This window comes from Papaver somniferum, chromosome 7, assembly GCF_003573695.1.
Source record: "Papaver somniferum cultivar HN1 chromosome 7, ASM357369v1, whole genome shotgun sequence".
Taxonomy (NCBI): Eukaryota; Viridiplantae; Streptophyta; class Magnoliopsida; order Ranunculales; family Papaveraceae; genus Papaver; species Papaver somniferum.
Window position 1 is genome coordinate 17,395,518 of NC_039364.1, and position 22,922 is coordinate 17,418,439.

Sequence of the window (22,922 nt, forward strand, 5' to 3'; positions counted from 1 at the left end):
ATTAATCAGATAATACTTTACGAAACTTGTTTTCGTGTATGAAATGAAAAAAATTCCGTTGTATTAAGGGGGAGATATACACTAATAAGTTAGTGTTAATTAATATTATAAAAGTTATGTCAATTTATCTCCCGTTATGAGAAATTTCATAAAGAATGCCATCAAATAGGCGTGAAAATATATATTTTATATTTTCCATAAGCTTACGCCATTTCAAAGTCAAACCCGACCACATTTAGCAAGCATGTAATGTTTTAGCACTTGCTATCGATATTGCTCTTATAAAGTCTATCATATTACAATTCACATTCTCAAAATTAATATCTCCTCATTAAGTTGTAATGCCCGTTAGCATTGGTACCAGTAAATTTTGAATTTTTAAAAATATGCATACATTAGAGAATTATGTGGGATCAATGTAAATTAAAGATGGTGGTTGTGAACCCCTCTACAGATAAACATAAACAACTGTGATTGGTAGGAACAAAATCCAAATTATGTTGGATTAAAATCTCTTGAATGACGCAAAATTTGGATCCAAGACTTAACACCTTAAACGTGCAAGCCTGAATTCTAAAATTTACAGGTTGGTGTAGTCTTCATTCGTTATGTGAGGAATACGATCGTTGTAAAAAAGATTTGAGAGTTTGATTTTTTATTTCTCGAACCCTAGGATTGTTTGAATAATACTTTTTTCACCTTATATGATGCATTTGGCGTGGTAGTCCTTAAGGGCTTATATTGCATACACAAAAAATGTGAGGAATATATTTGAATTCAGGCAGCCATCTGACTTGATTATGTCAAAATCCTTTATGTGTTTTTAGAAATTTGGTACAAAACCAAAAATCTGGTTTAATAATTAGTTAGTGATATCAACTTTATAGGACTCTTAAGGAGTCCTTAAAAACATAAAAATCCACGTATTAGCAGCATAAATATAATTTTTTTCCCTTAGATCTGCTTGCATAAAACTATTCTATGATATTGATTAGAGTTATGATTTAGATGCTTGTTTTCTATAATACTCTGATAGTTGAGTTAGCATCCATAAATCGTCAAAAGTTGTACTATTTTTCCTTCATTTCAGATTTTGTCCCATGTGGTTTTCCTGACGAAATTTTTAACGAGAAAACATCTTGTGGACGTAAATTTTTTAATTAAAATGTTGATGTTGTGCTCTTTTTCCTTTTCCCATTATTTTTCCTGTAGGGTTTTTAATGGCAAAATTTTTAGTGAAGCAATTTAATTCAACATGGTGGTTATAACAGGGATGCAAGTGGCGCATAATGATTAAGCGTTACAGAGTTGCATGCCAAGTCAGTGTGCAGCCAGGATGGCGCGACACTGCGTAGACTGTCCAGTGCTAAGAATTGCATAACCCCGAAGGGCCAATGAAGTGCAAGGGCAGAACTACATTGTATTTTCTAAGTAATGAAGCTATTGGCCGACACAATGAAGCTTCATTAAGTAGAAGGCAAGACAAATCCAAAGTTGAAATATGCAACATACGATGTTGGCATGTTGACATGTCCGTGGAATTGAGTTGGCCCAAACTCAAGGATCTTGAAAGAAGGTAGAATAGGCCAAGAGTTGGTCTACGCATTAGTTCAATCCTGGCCAAAGCTTGAATAATGCAAACAAGCTAGTAATGCGAGAGTGAGCATTACTATTCTCAAGCAGATTGGCTAAGTAAAGCATATGGCGCCAGATAACCAGATTCAGCTAAGGAGTTGGCCTCGATGATTGAAGCATAAGGATTGTCCTTGCATTAGCTTAGAGTTATAGGATGCAAGGCCAATATGGCTGAGCTTTGGAGCGACGCACAATTCAGTAAGGTGCAGGAAATGTGCAACATGGCTAAAGTGACGGTTAGGAGTTGGTTACGAGCTTCACAAGCGTTCCAATAATACAAGACAAGTGAAAATGGTTATAAAGTGTGTTTATAAACATATTAGAGTAATCATAACCAACAATCACATGTGTGGCACCAATTAGCGTGACAACACAAAAGGTGGCAGTTGAAGTTGGCGGTTATGGAAACTACTTGGACACTTGGTTGTCCAAGGCTTGTGCAAGTGGTTGCACAGAAGTTTTGGCCTGATACTAGTTAGTATAAATAGATTAGGAATCAATAATGTTAGTGTTGTTCAATTGGGAGAAGAACCACTAATGTAGAGTGTTTTAAGCATTCGCCAAGAGGGTGAATGGCCTGATTTGGTCCATGTGATGGACGAGTTTTGTAATCTTTTTTTAGTGTAATAAAATGGGTTTATTGCAGTATATCTTTGTGTTCTAATGTTGCTGATTTGTGTGAGTTGATAAATTGGTTTGATGCATGGCGGAACCTGTTATGCTTATGGGGGAATGAAGAGTTAGAGAGAAAGAAGAAAAGACTTCTGTTGTGCAAAGCTTTTAGAGTGAAGGCAGATGCATACTTTGATGCAAGTATGCAAGGCTGAGTACTTGTGGGTCATGTTGAATCACTGAACCACATAGTATTGCTAGTCATGTCCCATGAAAATTTTAGGCGATTAAATGGGCGTGTGACAGAAGGTATCATGGCGGTGCTTGGGGACAGTGTTCTTGATTTTCTCTCTTTTTACTCAAGTTGGTGTCATTTGTTTGTCAAATTCAGTGAAGAATTATTTGGGCTTCACTATTATGGCGACTACAAGAAGTTGGTCTTGTATGGAAAGATCAATTGGAATGAACTTTGAAGCTTGAAGTAGCAACATGCCATGAAAGTTTATGACAAATGTGTCAAAATTCCTGCCTAAAGTGTTTGACGAACATGCGAGAATTATTGGAATCCGGTTTTTCAAGTGATTGCATGAAAAAACTAAGGAGTATGCTGACTTATATGGTGCAAGTCAGGTGTTAAAGTCCATGTTTCTCACAAGTATACGAAGATTATGCATTTGGAATACACTGTTTCGTAGTATTATCAGTAGCGATTACACTGCAAGTTGTAATGGGAATTTTGGGAAAATTTCTAAACTCAAAGAAGTTGATGGCCTTTGCAGTGGCAAAGAAGATGAAGAACATGTCTATGCGATAGATTGAAGGTGTTTTCATCGTGTCCAGTTGATGGAAGATTATAGTTAGCTCTCTCGAATGCATATGCACCTTGGTGTTAATGGAAATTCTGGTTGCGAACCATCACGTTTGTGGAAATGTGATGCCATGAACGAAGAATTGGATGTCCAATTCTTATCTAGAACAAAGATTATGGAAAGGATGAAGACAGAAGCGCAAGTTAGGGAAAAACCGGTATATCACGGTCTTGCGTCTTCAAAGAGTTCTTCGTTGATGCTAGATACACACAAGGAGTGTGTTTGCACCTGGTTTATGAGTGGGATCAATATGATTTTACAACAGTGTCTAAAGACCTGCATTTGATCATAACCACAAGCGGATGTTCTTGTCAACTAAAAATCAGTATTGTTACAAAACTGATTTTGGAGAAGGAGAAAGACAAGAGTTGCCAGTTGTGCGTGGGTAGTGAAAATGAACTCCAAGTTTTAAGAAGAATGCGGCATTCTTCCTTCATGGAACGTAGGCAGTGGCGCCTCATTTACAAGGATTATGGCCTTGTTTACAATTATCCAAAGTGTTTGTCCGCGAAAGTCATTGACTGATATGACTTTGCTGAGCTCGATGGTGATGCTCAGAATCACCAAGTTAAGTTCGTTCCAGTTGTGCAAAGGTGCACAAGTTTGTGTCAAGATTTGAGTGCTAATTGGCATAGCATGTATGCAACAGTATCATGCGCCAAATGAGATTTGGGCATGGCAAAGATGCATGATGCGGTTGGAGATGCAAATTAGGCGAATCATAGATGCATGGGAAAAAAAAGGACAAAGTAGTGGTGATGCAAAAAGATGGCATGTGTCCATTATTTGAGAAATCTTCATGAAAGCTAAAGCAACGTGGTAGCATCAGTTTGAAGGAGTATTCAACTAAGTGTTAATTATATTGTGCTTCGTTATGGGAGTTGCGTAAGAACGTTGATAGTTGGAAGAGTGCATGTGGCAAAGTGAATTGCTACATTGGGGATAGTAGGTGTTGTGTCGCTTCCTTTTTTGCTTAGAAGCGAAGATGAAGTCAGTATTGCAACGCTTGTTAGGTCTTACAAGTTGCAATCAGTTGGCATGAGTATTTGCTCAAGTTTGAGTATACTTTCAGTTTGGGTCGAGTGGACCTTGGTATTGGAATGAAGTCTCTCTATGTAAGGTAGTAGTGAATGAGGGTATTTGAAGTGAAAGATATTGCCTCTTTTGTTCAAAGTAAAGCTAGTTCGCGCGGAAGATGCTACATAATATACTAAGCCAAAATATGCAATAGAATACGCTGAAAGTGAAAGAAGCAAATATGAGTTGGTGGTATAGTCGAGTTTGTTGTTCAGAGTTATGTGGAAGTGCGACGATATTTGGCAGCAATAGCATGGAGTAACGCAGCAAGAATGAAGATGTAACTCCATCAAGTATATGATTTAAGATTAACTCATAGTTTGGAAGAACATGATGTTGTTTTTCCACCGCGTTAAAGCGTAGCAGTTTGAAAGAGAAAGTGATGCTTAAATTGCTGGTTTCAAAGGCGTGTGAAGAGGATACTTCTTTTTGAAAGTGACGGTGGACTCCCCGAGTATCCTAAGTCATGACTAGTACAAAAGTCATGCATTTCAATCATGATGTTGCGACAGTGCATGCAAAGAACAGCAAGGTGTGGGTTCTTTGGCATACAGATAAGGAAAGTCCAATAAGGTGAAGGTTGCAATATGATTTGGAAGCCAAATCTAGTGAAAATGCTGATGTTGGCAAAGTGCAGCAAAGGCTATAGATTGTGGCGCATACCAAGAGTGGTATGAAATGATATGGTGCATACCTTAAGGCATGGCATGATTTTGCGTAGGCGCATATGATTGAAGAATGAATCCAAGTCTTGTATAAGTCCTGTTATGTTGCGTGGTGCAACTAAAGTCGGAGAATGAAGGCATAAGACTATGGCAGTGATCATTGTGATCAGTTGGGAGGAATCATTACTTGTGTACACTTAGGCACAAATGATTCATGCGAAGTTCAATCTCAATTCAAGGAATTGGCAAGAACGATTTCCAAGTTGCATTTGGGTGTTGATATGCGATTGCAGTGGGTGTTGAAGCATAGGCCAGCGTGAAAACAACAATATAAGTCAGTAGGATCAATGGAAAGGTAGTAAGCTAAGTGATGGCATCTAGTACTAGGAAGAAAGAGTTGGCAAGAATGAGGGCCAAAAAAGTTTGTTGAATTCTGAGAGTGCCTCAGAAGCGTACAATGCCGAAGAAATAGTATATTGATTATACTTGGTTGCGTACAACGAGGACGTTGAAAATATTAGGTGGGGGACGTCTATAACAAGGATGAAAGTGGCGCATAATGATTACGCGTTACATAGTTGCAGTCCAAGTCAGTGTGCAGCCAGGATGGCGCGACGCTGCATAGACTGTCAAGTGCTAAGAATGGAATAACCCAGCAGATCCAATGAAGTGAAAGGGTAGCATTAAATTTTAAATGCATTTGCCTAATTAATGGATCTATTGTCCGACACAATGAAGCTTCATTAAGTAGAAGGAAAGACAAAGCCAAAGTTGCAAAATGCAACATACGATGTTGGCATGTTGGCATGTCCGTGGAATTGAGTTGGCCCAAACTCAAGGATGATGCAAGAAGTTAGAATATGCCAATATTTGGTCTATGCATTAGTTCAAGGCTGGCCAAAGCTTGAATAATGCAAACAAGATAGTAATGCAAGAGTGCGCATTACTATTGTCAATCAGATTGGCTAAGTGAAGCATATGGCACCAGATAACCAGATTGAGCTAAAGAGTTGGCCTCGATGATTGAAGCATAAGGATTTTCCGTGCATTCGCTTAGAGTGATAAGCGCGCAGGGTCAAGATGGCTGAGCTTTGGAGCGAGGCACAATTCAATAAGGCGCAGGAACTGTGCAATATGTCTAAAATGACAGTTAGGAGTTTGTTACTAGCTTCACAAGCGTGCCAATGATGCAAGACAAGTGAGAACGGTTATAAAGTGTGTTTATAACCATATTAGAGTATTCATAACCAACAAGAACAGGTGTGGCACCAATTGGCGTGACAACAAAAAAGTGGCGGTTGAAATTGGCGGTTATGGAAACTACTTGGATACTTGGTTGTCCAAGGCTTTTTCAAGCGGTTGCACATAATTTTTGGCCTGATCCTAGTTAGTATAAATATCTTAGGAATCAATAAAGTTGGTGTTGTTCAATTGGGAGAAGAACCACTAATGTAGAGAGTGTTTTAGGCATTCGCCAAGAGGGTGAATGGCCTGTTTTGGTCCATGTGATGGACGAGTTATGTAATCTTCCTTTAGTGCAATAAAATGGGTTTGTTGCAGTATATCTTTGTGTTCTAATGGTTCTGATTTGTGTGAGTTGATCAATTGGTTTGATGCATGGCAGAACCTGTTATGCTTATGGGGGCATGAAGAGTTAGAGAGAAAGAAGAAAAGACTTCTGTTGTGCAAAGCCTTTAGAGTAAAGGCAGATGCATACTTTGACGCAAGTATGCAAGGCTGAGTACTTCACTGAACCACGGAGTATTTCCGGTCATGTCCCATGAAAATTTTAGGCGATTAAATGGGCGTATGACAGTGGTCATCCAAGGGGGAGTTGTATCATTTTAGTTATTTGGTATTCCCACCATTAACGAGGTCAATCGATCTGTTAGACCCAAGGTAGTTAATATCATGTATCAGTATCGTATCGGTTGGGTCATATATACCTATACAAATGATAATATATGTTTTATAGGCGATACATCATTTGGACTTTTTTAATATTTATTATATCAAAAAAAAATATTGATATAACCATCATAGAAAATAATAATTGTATTAAACATACTTAAACGTTACAAAATAAGAGGTGTTTGATTAGAGCCTTATACTATCAACAACGAAACCAAGCATTGAATGTCTTTTAGCCCATCAACATCACATTTACAGTAATTACATCCACCATAATCATATATGAAGTTACCAAAATTATTGGAGTTACTTTCTTGAACTAAAAGTTCAAGATAACATAATCAAAAGACAAAATAAATTAGTTATATATCAGTGTATAAGTGATACCTATATTATCAGTGTACAAGCGAAACCGATATATCGGTCCGTAGATGATGATTCACGCGTTTTTATCATTTTTCCTACGACAATATAATAAATATTTTTTTCGATATACTATAAAAACCTTTAATATCGGCATGTACAACCGATATTGACTACCATGGCTAGACCAAATCTGCATAGACATCTCTTAGAAATTTGGATGTCCTTTGGAAACACAGAAGGTTTAGCTACAAATACTTTTTTTTGTTCACGTATTGTAACATATACATATCTTGGTACTTCGTTGAAAAAACTACGTCAACTACTTTCGTAATTATCTCCTAAAAGCTAGCAATTCAAGACACAGGTCCTCAATGCATTTAAACAAGCATGAAAAATCGAGAAAACTACTATTAGAAAACTAGCACAAAAGAAAACTTCATCAACCAACAATTTCACGAAAGAACAAATAATCTTTTGCATTCAAGAAATTCGTTCACCGAAATTGGGAAGTGTTCACTCAAAGATATGCAAGACAAGATTTAAATGAAGTACTTATCAGAAGGAGAATCATACTAAGAGGTATTTTAATGGACTATCGTGAGGGACAATACTGAGTATTTAGGTTGTTAATGTTTATTAATCAGGTTTAGAGGTTAAGTCGTTTCTTGACCGGTCAAACATCGTTGACGAGCTTGTAAATCCTTACATTGTATCCACTTTACGAGAATTTTTGTCCTCGAGAATTGGTTCAATCTATCCGACATAAGTATTGCTCAAACTTACAAATGTGCGAAATTGATGAGAGATTAATTCTTACATATTTACTACCCAAAATATATATTGTTGGTGCTTATTTTGGTTTTTATTGTGTTTTTGTAGGTAAATGAATAAAATGGGCTCTTCCAAGAAAATCGGCTAAACCTAGGATTCCAAGAAGAAAATATGGACTACGGAGTACATGGGTCGTGGATACTTTTGGATCTAAATGGGATAGGCCCAATTTAAGTTAGTGAAGGAGATGATGGGATGAAGTTGGTTTAAGAAATTAGCAGGCTCGGGCATTTTGGTCTCGTGGATTTTAGGATGAAGGACTTGGTGATTAGTTCTCGAAGGATTTAGGAGGTATCACGTAAAATGAAAAATCCTACTCAATAATTAATGTACGAGGTATGTCGACATGGTGGAGGAAGAAAGGAAACTAAATATCTTTTGCAACTAAGGAAGATTGATTTTGAGCATGAGATCAGTATGTGCTTATATAATATTTTCTTTCCCATGAAAATAAAAGCAAGTGGTCGGACATGTGGCGAGTCTTTATTAGATGATATTGTGTATTCTTAGGCAAGTGGCACACTCCCAGTGGACATGGCATGTGGAAGAGAATTAAAAGAGGAAGGTTAGATTTTGTTGAAATCTATACATTGATGTCGAGAACAGGAAACCAGGGGAGTTAAGGGAGAGCTGGTGAGCCGATAGCCAGTTTCACAATTTCTTTTATTTCTTTTATTTAGTTTTCTTTGTAATAATGAAGAACTAGAATCACATGCTGGGATTATGGAGGAAGCGTTGTTCCAATAATAAAATGGTATTTTCTTATTAATTTATTATTGCAATTTCTTTATGATTATTTGCACTGAACTATAATTGATTATAAGATTTTGATTAATTAGTTGTGTTCTCTCTTGATGGTGCCACTAGTAGAAAAATGATGATCTGTAACAGTTAAAAACTGTTACTGTATTATTTCCGTAACAGTTTTAGTTTTTTCTGCGGTGTTACTAAAGCCCCTGTTACGGAAAGTTTATAAAACCTATTACGGAAAGGCTATTGAAAAATGACTCATAAATTCTAAAACTATTACTGTTGGTAGTTTTCAGTAACACTTTATAAAATATATGTTACTGAATAATTTCTACTGTAACTATTTTACATAAAACTGTTACCGTTAGCAGTTTATTGTAACATGTTTGGGAACAAACTGTTGCTATTGTTTGAGTAACCGTAACAGTTTTTATTGAAACTGCCATAAAAACTGACAGTTTTTACTGACTACCATCACCTCCTCCACTAGCGCCACCACTACCTCCACCACCAGCACTGCCACAACCATCAACACTAGCATCTCCACAACCGTCACCACCATGTCCGCCGCGTCCACTACCATGAGTTGGTCGCCTTGGACATGAAATATAAATTCTATAAAAGTACACTTCACAAGATTCGACCTTGAGACCTATTGCATTAATTATAACTCTTGGACCACTCTTCCATGTTTTCCTTTTGTTTAATGTTATCCAAATAAAATATTTACTCTCATTAGACAGTAAACTATACCTCCACCACCTTCGTCGTCACACCAGGCAACTACAACACAATTTATATTTTTAATATTCCTACATATTTTTACAACTTGTTTATTATTTTGTATTATATTCGATTTTTTCTCAAACCTTAGGTTACCATCAATATGAGCCGTGGCTAGCTCTCGTTCTTAGAAATTAATCAAGATGTTAAATTTCCATAAGTAGTTATTTTTTTGAACCGGATACCCAAAAACTAGTTATACAAATAAATAATTTACACAAATGTCACGATAATGTCAACTATGGTAACATATTAAACATGTTGCAGTAACATAGATATATAGTAACATTTAGTTTAAAAATCGTTACGATAATGCCAACTACGATGACATATTAAATATGTTACGGTAACAAAGGTATATAATAACAGTTGGTTTAAAGAACTGTAATGGAAATGTCGACATACGAAATATGTTACAGTAACATGGGTATATAGTAACACTTACTATAAAAACAGTTACAGTATACAACCTGGATGACATTATGTAACAGTTCTTACGAAAAGTGTTACTGTTATTTAACTATCTAACATTTAGTAACATGCATTTTACGAACTGTTACTTTATAAAAGTTTGAACTGTTACTAAATGTCACATTGTGTAACATGCATGCTTATATTAGAGCTCTTGATGTTCCATACTTGCGATTAACAATTAATATTTTGGAAATCTAATATTGGCAATATCTTAGAATCAAATTGAACGTATGAATTGCATAAATATTATTGTTAACTGAATCACTTAAAAATTGGTCAATGGTGGAATCCATAGTCTCAGTTCTTTCCATAATCTTAAATCTTAAATCAATCTTCACAAGTCCGAGAGAACGACAACCTTCTTACCACTATATAAAAATTCAATCAATTTTTGGCGCCGCTGACGCGGACTTGTCTTTAGGCTATATTTTTTAGATCTTTATTTGTTTTTCATTTTTATTTTATTTGTTCTTCTTTACGTTTCTGGGTTTTCGTCTTTTCCTTACAGATTTTGAATTTGGAGGGAAAGAAAAATTTGCCAAAGCTTTTGGTGAATACTTAAAGATTTGGAGTAAAAGCAAAGCGAAAGGAGCGAAAGAAAAGGAGAATAAAAATTAATTAAAAAAAAGAGAGAGAGAGACAATTTATTTATTTTAGAATTTCTTTTTTTAGATTATCTTTTTCTTTTGCACTTTATTTTTGGGGTTTGGACTGTGGACTTTGGGACTTTATTTTTTTAAACCCTACAGAAGGGTAGTTTAAATATAAACTGTTTGCAAAGAAGGACGGCGATTACGATATCGCCTCGGCCCCTCGGGTTCGTACATGACATAGGAGTCGTGGCTCGAGTCGACTTCGGCGGTTCATCCCCTGTCTAGTACGGGAGGTAAGTTTGTCGAAACACTCACGAATCTCCTGTCAGCGAGTTACTGTATTCCTTCGTTTGCATATATGCTGAGGATTTGAAAACGGCTGCTTTAATTTCCTAGTAAAAGGAAAGGACTGGTTATACAAGATAAGGGTTCGTATTTCATCATCGTTCCCTTCTTTCCAGCCTTAGGAAAACGAAACCAAACGCGAACCTAAGCCTAAAACTTGACTGGAACGAGACCTATAAGGTAACGAGCTTAATAGGAAAGTCATTCGAAAAATATTGGTTACTATTTTAAGAATGCTTCAAAGTTCATGCATGATGGTTTCTGTGAGTTGAATACGCCGCCTTGTAATGCCGGTGAGGCCTTGGGTATCAAAGCTCCATTGAGCTTCCCTCGTCTCTATTCAACTTACTTTAACTCGGATTGATTCCAGAGGGGTTTGCTTAAATTGTAACGAATTCCCTTTCGAAGGATTAGAAGATGGTCTAGAAACAATCTAAGTGAATCTATCATGCTTTTCGTTTGCTAGAAATATTTAGGTTTGCTTTGGTGGAGTCAGCCTTGTTTGTGTTTGCATAGAACTTACCTTCCTTTTAGGATTTCTTTATTTTTCTTTTGTTTTTCTAGTGTATGCCCAAGGTTATTAAAGAGAGGGCTTGGAAAAGAAACACTCTAGGTCGTTTGATTAGTGATAAACCTAGTAGTTCTTCTTGTGAAGGCGGGGAGCTCTAAGACTCTTCTTTTAAGAGCCCTGTTTTTGGAAACTTCAGTTTTGAGAATCTATCTCTTCGTGAGGAAAATACCCCTAGTACTTCAGCTGTGCCGGCAATGACAACTTTGAAAGATTACATGTTCCCAACTAGGTCAACCCGAGCTTCGTGCATTAAATTGCCAGCCACTATGGCTAATTTCGAGATAAAACCTAGTATTCTGCAGATGATCCCTATATTCTTAGGAAAAGATGATGAGAACCCTTATTTTCATATTAGGGACTTTGAGGAAATTTGTGGGACAATTAGAATAAAAGACCTTACTGATGAAGTCTTGAAACATAAGATGATTCCCTTTTCCTTGAGAGATAAAGCCAAGACCTGGATGAACAACCTACCATATGAATCCATTGAAACATGGCAGGAACTTATTGCTGCTTTCTATATGAAATTCTACCCTAAGCATAAAACTGCGTCTGTTAGGCAGAAAATTAGTGCTAGTGTGCAACAAGAGATAGAGTCTCTTTATAGGTTCTTAGAGAGATTCAATGATCTCCTATCCCAGTGTCCTCACCATGGATTTGATAAGATGAAACTCGTAGAGATTATTTATGATGGTTTAGACTATTCAACCAAAGCCATGGTTGAGTCTATGTGCGCTGGTGAGTTAACTAGTAAAAGTGTTGATGATGCTTTTACCTTCTTAGGAGCTGTCGCTGAAAAATCCCAACAGTGGGAGTCTTGTGTTGAACCCCCCAAAAGACTCTTGGTCAATAGAAGTAGCACCAATGTGGTAGATACAAGCTTCGGGTCTGATGCTAAGTTTGCTGCTTTGTCTAGAAGGTTAGAATCTTTGGAATTGAATCATCCTAAACATAGGTCTCTTGTTGAACCTGATGATAGGTTTAGAGCCTCTCAAGTGTCTAGTTGTGGAGTAGAACCCAATAACTCGTTTCGGGAAGGTCAAGTTATTGAAGAGCAATCCCATGTTGTCTATAAAAATGCTAGGTTTGAGAACCGACAGAAGTTTGACCCATACTCAGAGACTTACAACCCTGGTTGGAGAAACCATCCTAATTTTTCTTGGTCTAAGGGTCAGAATCAAGGAAAGTATAGTAATTCTCAGCCTCCCCCAGGTTTTGGTTATGCTAAGAACTCTTCAGGTCAACCCCAGTTTCAAAATGAGAAAAATATCTCCAACTTAGAAGAAACCCTTACTATGTTAGCAAAGAACCATGAGATGTTATCAAAGAACCATTGTGGTTTTCAAGAAGAAACCAGGCATAATTTTAATAATAATTCCCAGTCTCTTGCTAACTTAGAACTTCACGTCGGCCAAATAGCTAAGTTTCTTAGTGAAAGAGAAGATGGAAGATTCCCTAGTCAAACTGATCCTAACCCTAAAGGAGAGAAATCGTACAATCATGTGAATTCTATAACAACCCTTATGAGTGGAAAGAAAGTTGACAAAAAGGTTGCAATGTCTGATAGTGAACATGTTGTATTTCACCATTCTGAGCCAGAAAATGAGGAGACTGATAGAGTCTCCAAAGAGATCAATGAGGGTCCTGCTAATCCCAACTCTGTTCACAGAGCCTCGTTCCCCCAGCTGCTAGTTCCAACTAATAGGGAGTCCAACTTTAATGATATATTGGAGGTTTTTAAGCAGGTTACTATCAACCTCCCATTGTTAGATGCGATTAGGCAGATTCCCGCTTATGCCAAGTTTCTTAAGGATATGTGTACGCGAAAGCGAAAACTTAGTGTCCAGAAGAAAGACTTCCTAGCTAGTCATGTGAGTTCTATTATTCAAAATACCACTACTCCTAAGTATAAAGACCCAGGTTCCCCTACTATTTCTTGCACAATAGGTAAATACCGTGTCGAGAAAGCTTTGCTTGACTTAGGAGCCAGTGTGAACTTACTGCCATACCATGTGTACCTTAAGCTAGGACTTGGTGAGATGAAACTTGCCCAGATGACACTTCAGTTAGCTGATAGGTCCGTTAAAATTCCTCGTGGTGTGATCGAGGACGTTTTTATTGAGGTCGGCAAGTTTATTTATCTAGTGGATTTTGTTATCCTAGATACCCAACCTGTCCCTGACCCAGAGAACCAAATACTAGTGATTTTAGATTTCCCATTTTTAGCTACATCCAATGCGATCATTAATTGTCGAAATGGTATTATGAATTTGTCTTTTGGTAATATGAATATTGAGCTGAACATTTTTAATATTAGTACGCTACCCTCTGAAATAGATGATTCAAGCATAGAAGAGGTGAACATGATAGGAACATTAGTCGAGGAGTCATTACCAAACACTTTGTTAGAAGATCCATTAGAGAAATGTCTACACCACTTTGGGATTGATTTTGATGATGACGATGTGATTAATGAGGTAAATGCTTTGTTAGATTCAACCCCTTTGATAGACACTAGTAATGGCTGGAAACCTAAGTTCGAACCTCTACCCGTTTCTGAGTCTACCCTAGTTCCTTCGTTAGAAAAGACTCCTAAGTTGGACCTTAAACCATTACCAGATTCCCTGAAGTATGTGTTTTTAGGACCATCTGAAACTTTACCTGTGATTATAGCATCCGACTTGGATAGTGATCAGGAAAGTAGGCTAGTGACTGTCCTTCAGAATAACAAGGAAGCTTTAAGGTGGACCATAGCAGATATTAAGGGTATAAGTCCTACTGATTGTATGCATCATATCTATTTAGAGAGTGACACCAAACCTTCTAGGGAGATGCAACGTCGACTGAACCCTAATATGAAAGAAGTAGTTCGAACCGAGGTTCTTAAGCTGTTAGATGCAGGCATTATCTACCCCATTTCAGACAGTAAGTGGGTCAGCCCCGTTCAGGTTGTTCCCAAGAAATCCGGTATTACTGTAGTCCAGAATGATAACAATGAGTTAATCCCAACCCGGGTGACCACGGGTTGGCGTGTCTGTATTGACTATAGGAAATTGAACAAGGTCACTAGGAAGGACCACTTTCCCCTTCCCTTCATCGACCAAATGCTAGAGAGATTAGCTGGACGTAGCCATTATTGCTTTTTAGATGGATACTGCGGTTATAATCAGGTTTTCATGCCCCAGAAGACCAAGAGAAAACCACTTTTACCTGTCCCTTTGGTACCTTTGCGTATAGACGCATGCCTTTCGGGCTATGTAATGCCCCTGCGACCTTTCAGCGTTGTATGCTGAGCATATTTTCTGACATGGTAGAACGGTTCTTAGAGGTCTTTATGGATGATTTTTCAGTGTTTGGTTCGTCTTTCGATGAGCTTGCATCATTTGTCATTAGTTTTGACTAGGTGTAAGGAAAAGAATTTAGTGCTTAATTGGGAGAAATGTCACTTCATGGTTCGTTCAGGAATTGTTCTAGGGCATATCGTATCTTCGAAGGGTATAGAGGTAGATAGAGCCAAAGTTGACCTCATTAAAACTTTACAGGTCCCAAAAACCGTAAGAGATATTAGGTCATTCTTAGGGCATGCAGGTTTTTATCGTCGATTCATTAAGGATTTTAGCTTAATTTCTAGACCTCTTTGCAATTTGCTTGCAAAAGACGTTAAGTTTGTCTTTGATGATGCTTGTTTAGAGGCTTTTGAGAAGCTTAAGAATTTACTCACTACCCCCCCATAGTCCAGGCACCCAACTGGAACCTACCCTTTGAGATCATGTGTGATGCTTCAGATTATGCTATTGGTGTTGTGCTAGGTCAGCGAGAAAATAAGTTACTTCATGTGATTTACGATGCTAGCAAAACTCTGAATGATGCCCAGTTGAACTATACCACTACGGAGAAGGAACTATTAGCTATTGTGTTTGCCTTAGACAAGTTTAGATCCTACCTCTTAGGTTCTAAGGTCATAATCTTTACTGATCATGCTGCTTTGAAGTATCTTCTTTCCAAGAAGGATACTAAACTTAGATTGATTAGATGGATCCTATTTTTGCAGGAATTTTCCTTAGACATTAGAGATAAAAAAGGTGCAGAAAATGTAGTAGCAGACCACTTGTCTAGGCTTGTTGTGGATACCCTTAATGATTCTCCTCCTGTTAGGGATAGTTTTCCTAATGAACAACTGATCTTTGTTACCCAAGCACCTTGGTATGCGAATATAGTGAATTATCTTGTTACTGGTCGAATGCCCCAACATTGGGGTAAACAAGATCGTTCTAAGTTTTTAGCCGAGGTGAAGCACTTCTTTTGGGATGATCCTTATTTGTTTAAGTATTGTCCAGACCACATTATTAGGAGATGTATACCTGAGAGTGACCAATCCAGTATTATTTCCTTTTGCCATGATCATGCTTGTGGGGTTTACTTTAGTGCTAAGAAGACTGCTGCTAACATATTGCAGTGTGGATTCTATTGGCCTTCGTTGTTTAAAGACTCCCATAGTCATTGTGTTACTTGTGAGCGTTGCCAGAAATTAGGAAGCATTTCCCTTAGGAACATGATGCCCTTGAACCCTATTTTAGTTGTTGAGGTCTTTGATGTGTGGGGTATTGACTTTATGGGTATGTTTCCTAATTATTTTGGTAACTTATACATCCTTGTCGCTGTAGACTATGTCTCTAAGTGGATTGAGGCGATTGCGTGTAAGACTAATGACCATAGGGTTGTGATTGAGTTCTTGAAAAATAATATACTTACACGTTTTGGTACACCGCGAGCTATAATTAGTGATGGAGGGTCGTACTTTTGTAATGGACCTTTTAGGCTTTTGATGAAGAAATATGGTATTGCACATAAGATAGCTACCCCACATCATCCACAGACTAGTGGTCAGGTAGAGGTTTCCAATAGGAAGATAAAGCGTATATTAGAGAAAAAGAGTTAATCCTAATCGGAAAGACTGGTCGTCTAGGCTTATTGATGCCTTATGGGCTTACCGTACTGTGTTTAAGACCCCATTGGAATGTCTCCTTATCGGCTTGTGTATGGAAAGGCATGTCATTTACCTGTTGAGTTAGAACATAGAGCTTATTGGGCTGTTAAGCAGCTAAATTTTTCACTTGACAAGGCAGGAGCCCATAGGAAACTCCAGCTCAATGAAATGGAAGAGATTCGTGTAGATGCTTACGATAGTGCGAAGGAGTATAAGAACAAAATGAAACTTGTGCATGATAAGAATATTTTAAGAAAGTCATCTTCTCCTGGTCAAAAAGTTTTTCTGTATGATACCCGCTTGCATCTTTTGAGATCAAGACACCAGATGGTAGTAGTTCTTCGAAGGTTAACGGTCAGAGATTGAAACCCTTTTTAGAGCCCTTTCCTACATGTGATGTTGAGGAGGTCCCTCTGGAGGACCTTGTTTACCCTTGATTGACCATCGAGGCGATTGTATGTTGTATATTAGTTTTTGATTTCTCTCTTCACCCAGGTACTATCTTTCCGACTTCTCTCTTTACTGATTCCTCATGTTACTTTGCTTTTTGGTATTGTTCTTTCATTAGAAACATTGAGGACAATGTTAGATTTAAGTTTGGGGGTATGGGAGAAACTTTTTAGTTGCAATAAATAAACTCCAAAGCCTAGAAATTTATGTTTATTAAGGATGGCACTAACCGATCTAAGTGGATTGGAACATCTTGGTTGTAGGAGTTGAGGAACCAATCTGATTAGATGGAAACATCTAAAGAGTCTATTCATAAAAGCACAGAGATCAGGTGTTAGAATTAAAAAAAAAAACATGGTAGTTTCGCCATATCTCATTGAATCCTAATCCTTCTGTTTTTATTTTTTTTAAGTGATTTGGTGGGGCACAAGATTCAAGTTGTTACCATTGCTAGGGTGAAATAGAGTGACTGAGATTCCAAAAAAGAACAAAAAAATTGAGACCAGACCATCAAACCAACCGTAATAAATTCAATAAAGTCGACCACTGGTGCCCTTGTATATGCCAGTTGTTTTGACCTATAGTTAGGTTTATCAACCACTGGTTCCCTTGTATTTTCCAGTTGTGTTGATATCAGTCAGACCGATATCTCATTCCATTAGGATAGGTTCATCTTGGCAGAGGTCTTCAGACAGATATGGGAAACACCGTTCACTTTAAACCATCTATTTTTCTCTTTATCCATCTTCTTAATCTTTCCATGTGATTGGTTGACTCCGGTTATGATGTCTAGAAACTATCTGAGTAGAGCCTTTCACTTATATATGAATTATAGTATGCCGAGTGAAAACTCGTGTACATCAATTGGAATTTCGCATCAGGGTACTTCCTCCTATAGTCAATGTTTGTACGCCAACCAAGGAGATTCTTTAGTGCCTTTCAAGGTTCTGCGTAGAAGAAAATATGGACTACGGAGTACATGGGTCGTGGATACTTTTGGATCTAAATGGGATAGGCCCAATTTAAGTTAGTGAAGGAGATGATGGGCTGAAGTTGGTTTAAGAAATTAGCAGGCTCGGGCATTTTGGTCTCGTGGATTTTAGGATGAAGGACTTGGTGATTATTTCTCGAAGGATTTAGGAGGTATCACGTAAAATGAAAAATCCTACTCAATAATTAATGTACGAGGTATGTCGACATGGTGGAGGAAGAAAGGAAACTAAATATCTTTTGCAACTAAGGAAGATTGATTTTGAGCATGAGATCAGTATGTGCTTATATAATATTTTCTTTCCCATGAAAATAAAAGCAAGTGGTCGGACATGTGGCGAGTCTTTATTAGATGATATTGTGTATTCTTAGGCAAGTGGCACACTCCCAGTGGACATGGCATGTGGAAGAGAATTAAAAGAGGAAGGTTAGATTTTGTTGAAATCTATATATTGATGTCGAGAACAGGAAACCAGGGGAGTTAAGGGAGAGTCGGTGAGCCGGTAGCCAGTTTCACAATTTTCTTTTATTTCTTCTGTTTAGTTTTCTTTGTAATAATGAGGAACTAGAATCACATGTTGGGATTATGGAGGAAGCGTTATTCCAATAATAAAGTGGTATTTTCTTATTAATTTATTATTGCAATTTCTTTATGATTATTTGCACTGAACTATAATTGATTATAAGATTTTGATTAATTAGTTGTGTTCTCTCTTGATGGTGCATGCTTAGCTTAGAGCTCTTGATGTTCCATACTTGCGATTAACAATTAATATTTTCGAAATCTAATATTGGCAATATCTTAAAATCAAATTGAACGTATGAATTGCATAAATATTGTTGTTAACTGAATCACTTAAAAATTGGTCAATGGTGGAATCCATAGTCTCAGTTCTTTCCATAATCTTAAATCTTAAATCAATCTTCACAAGTCCGAGAGAACGACAACCTTCTTACCACTATATAAAAATTCGATCAGAAATTCAACTCATGTCAAGTGAGTTAGAAGTAATATATAATTGAACTATAAGGATCAATGAAGGAATAATTATACTCCCTCCGTCCTAAATTAAATGAGCTAGTTGTAGTTTGCACAATTCTTAAGGCAAGGAGGAAAGGGGAGTATATTTAAGTATTTTTTTACAATTACACTCTTACGAATAATAACTAGTAAAACTTAGAAATGATTCATCTCCTAAACCATACTATGGTTTTTCGTAAACTTTATACCGTTGAAAAACATTATAAAACACATAGGCAAAGAATATAAACATGGCTATCAAATTATACATATTTCTTATAGTAACAATAATAATTAAAAGGGTAGTTGGGCCGACAGAGCGAAGCGAGCGAGGACCTCTATACGACCACTTTTTTGTAAATTGTAAGTCATTATTTGACACAAAAAGATTGGATTTGGTGTCCATGGTTGCTCTTTTTCACTTGACACAATGATCCCTTTCTTTTAGTCCAATTATTATAATTCCTTATGTATTCAATTTTTTTAAGGATATAATTGGAAATCAAACTTAAACATAAAATATCTAAAAATCCGTGCCTTAGAACTTTACAAATTTTATCTCGTTGGAAAAGTTATAAAAAATCTACGCAATGAGTGCAAACAACGATATCAAATTTAGAGTTTTTATAAAAAAATCGTAGGTATTTATCATGTTTGGCACAATTTCAGAAAATTAAATGTATATCCATTATGCAAACCACAACAAATGATACATAATACTTTATGTATCCATATTTTGGTTTATACATCAACTAATTTTCCTTTGCAACTAATAAAATGATGTAGTCCCTACGTTTCAAGAAAAGTGATACTCTCACTTTAGGCACAATTCTCAAAAATTGAATGCATAACCATTATGCAAACCACCATAAAGGATGCATAGCACATCAGGTAATTCTCGACTAATTTTCCGTTTCAGAAAAAATGATACATTCACATTTCGTTTCAGGAAAAGTGATACTTTCACTCCCTTTCCGGAAAAGCGATACTTTCGCCCCGTTTCGAAAAAAGTGATATCTTCACTTGTTTCGGGAAAAGTGATACTTTCGCTACGTTTTGGGAAAAGTGATACTTTTGCTTTCGCCCCGTTTATGGAACAGGACGAAAATATCATTTTTTCTAGAACGGGGCGAAAATATCACTTTTCTGGAACGAGGTGAAAGTATCATTTTTTCCGAAACGGGACGAAAATAACGGAACAAAAGTATTACTTTTTCTGAAATGGGGCGAAAGTAGGCGCAGATAAACCCAATCTTCAGATTTTTTTCGGTCGACCTCCTACCGTGACACGGTTGTACTAGTTTAAAAGTATTTCTTAATTTGTAAGCTAGCTCATCTATTCATGAGACAAAATTTAAAGCCAACCGGCTCATCTAATTTGAAATGGAGGAAGTATATATTTTTAATAATATATACTTGATAATCTAGAATCATAGATTAGGACTCATGAAATGAGAGGGAAGAGCTCCTTATTCTTGGCATTTGATGGTTATAGGTGTTTGATTTTGCTTACTGGCCGGGATTTAGGAAAAGTCACGTGAGTTAAACTCGGGTGAGTCAAGCTTAAACAAGTCAGCTGAGTCAGACACTCACAAGATATCAGTAATTTTCAGGGGCTTGAAAAAGAGACTGAAACAGACCCTCTCACCACAAAACCTCTGCAATTTTCATGGCGTCTGAATAAAAATGTCTGCTTCAACAGTCTTCACTTGAGTCATCTAATCTCCTCCTCCCAGGTTCTTATTATAACTATCTCTTTATCTATTTCAAAATAGTACTGCTAATCATGTATTGTAACTTCATGAAATCTCAAGCATTTCCATTAGTTTTTAGGGTTTCAACAAAACCCATATGTCTTAAACCCTCAATCAATACTCACTCAATCTTAAATGGGTTTTTCTTAAACCCTATTGAAACTATGAAACCTAGAAAATTCTCATCTGGGTCTGTTAGTAGAACTAGAAATTCCTCGGTAGTTAGAGTTAGGGGTTCGTCTTATCAGAGAGATTTTAATGGTGATAATAGAGGTAGAAATGGAGGCAATAGAACTAATAGAGTTAGCAAATTGGAGAAAGCAGGTACTGAAGTGTCTACTCGTTCTTCTTGGGAAGATGCTGCTGATAATTTTTTTGATAAACATGGTGGAAGAGAGTCAGTGGAGTTGATTGCTAAGGCTAGAACTGGAGGTACTGGAGAAAATCGTCGAGGAAGGATTGTGATTGAAAGGGATGAGGATAGGGTGGCTTCTGACGGAAAAGATGAAAAAATTGGTGGTGCTGATTTTGGAGGGGATAAGGGTAGAACTAGGTATACAAGAGTGACAGATAGAGAGGATGGTTCTGAAAGACGCGATTCTGGCAGATGGAATAGAGAGGATGGTTCTGAAAGACGCGATTCTGGTAGATGGAATAGAGATAATGGTTCTGAAAGACCTGCTGGCGGTAGATGGAATAGAGAGGGCGGTTCTGAAATGCGTGAGTCGGGGAGATGGAATAGAGAGAATGGTTCTGAAAGACCTGCGTCTGGTAGGTGTAATAGAGATAATGATTCTGCAAAAGCTGAATTTGGTAGAGGGAATAGGGAGAATGGTTCTGAAAACCCCGAATTTCGTAGGTGGAATAATGAAAGTTGGGGTAGAAATGCATGGAAGGAAGCTACTGAGTCGACCTTGCCGAAGATGGTAGGTGAAGGGATTTATGGAGTTGGACCTGTTTTAGCTGCGTTGTCAGCTGGAAGAAGAGAGTTCTATACTTTACATGTCCAGGAAGGATTGGATTTGAGTAGCAATAACAAGAAGAAGAAGGACAAGAAAGGGTTCGAGAAGGTTTTGAAGATAGCCGAGAAATTGGGATTAACTGTTATACATACTCCGAAACATGATCTAAATATGATTGTGGATAATCGGCCGCATCAGGGATTAGTACTAGATGCTTCCCCATTGGAGATGGTAAGGGTACGGGAATTGGAACCTGTATCGGTTGAAGGAGAAAAGGCCCCTCTTTGGGTTGCTTTAGATGAAGTTACAGACCCTCAAAATTTGGGGGCCATTATTCGATCTTCTTATTTCTTTGGAGCTGAAGGCGTAGTACTGTGTGCAAAAAATTCTGCTCCATTAAGTGGTGTGGTGAGTAAAGCTAGTGCAGGATCTCTAGAATTAATGGAGCTTAGAGATTGCAAGAATATGATGCAGTTCTTAGCATCATCTGCAGATAATGGTTGGCGGGTTCTTGGAGGATCAGTTTCTTCAAGAGCTCTTCCTTTGAATGAGGTTCCAGTGGGTGTTCCTACAATTCTTGTATTGGGAAGTGAAGGGACTGGGTTGAGGCCTTTGGTTGAGAGATCTTGTACTGACTTGATTAGAATCCCTGGAAATATTCCTGAGGATATTTCTGCTGCGGATGCTGAAGACGAAAACACTGAGCAGGTTGATCGTGCCTCCTCGGGGGAGGAATTTCGATCTTTTCTGGCCGTGGAGAGCTTAAATGTCAGTGTTGCTGCTGGTGTGCTTCTTCATCATTTGGTTGGAGTCAACAACAGCAACTCTTCAGTAGCTAACAGTGAAGTAAATGTGCTTGAGTGAGAATCGTTTTTCGAATCTGTAGGTTTTTATTCTAATCTTGACAATCACATACGTCATCTTTTCTTTATTGTGCTTGCAAGTTTTTTGTCAACTTTCAAGAATCATGAGTTAGAGCCAAATTAGTAGGAATAGGAATGAAATTCATCACAAATGTTAGTAATTGACTAATTTCAGACCGTTGTTGCAGGCATGTTCAATGATAGAGATATAAAATTGATTCTTGGCATGTCTTATTGTTTCTCTGCCTATGTTATGGTTTAAAGTAATAGGATGAGTCAAGTAAATTCGACGTCATCAACTTGTCTCCTACATTTGCTTTAGAGTTTCTGTTTTTGCCCTTAAGACCCTCTTACCCGCCCGGGAACTTGATATAATGCACTGTTTGCAGTTTCTCTTCTAATAAACCTGGACC

At 37.4% G+C, this 22,922-nt stretch overlaps 1 protein-coding gene across 1 annotated transcript; it reads left to right on the forward strand.

Annotated features, from left to right (window-relative positions):
- Positions 1-20,559: 20,559 nt before the first annotated feature.
- Positions 20,560-22,743, forward strand: LOC113296439 (uncharacterized tRNA/rRNA methyltransferase slr0955-like). The gene has a single exon (XM_026544745.1). It carries the CDS (start codon positions 20,717-20,719, stop codon positions 22,508-22,510), a length of 1,794 nt encoding a protein of 597 aa, XP_026400530.1. The 5' UTR covers positions 20,560-20,716; the 3' UTR covers positions 22,511-22,743.
- The last annotated feature ends 179 nt before the right edge of the window (positions 22,744-22,922 follow it).

What these genes read in the sequence shown, in the direction of transcription:
- LOC113296439 (XM_026544745.1), top strand. Translation starts at nt 20,717, where the DNA reads ATGTATTGTAACTTCATGAAATCTCAAGCATTTCCATTAGTTTTTAGG.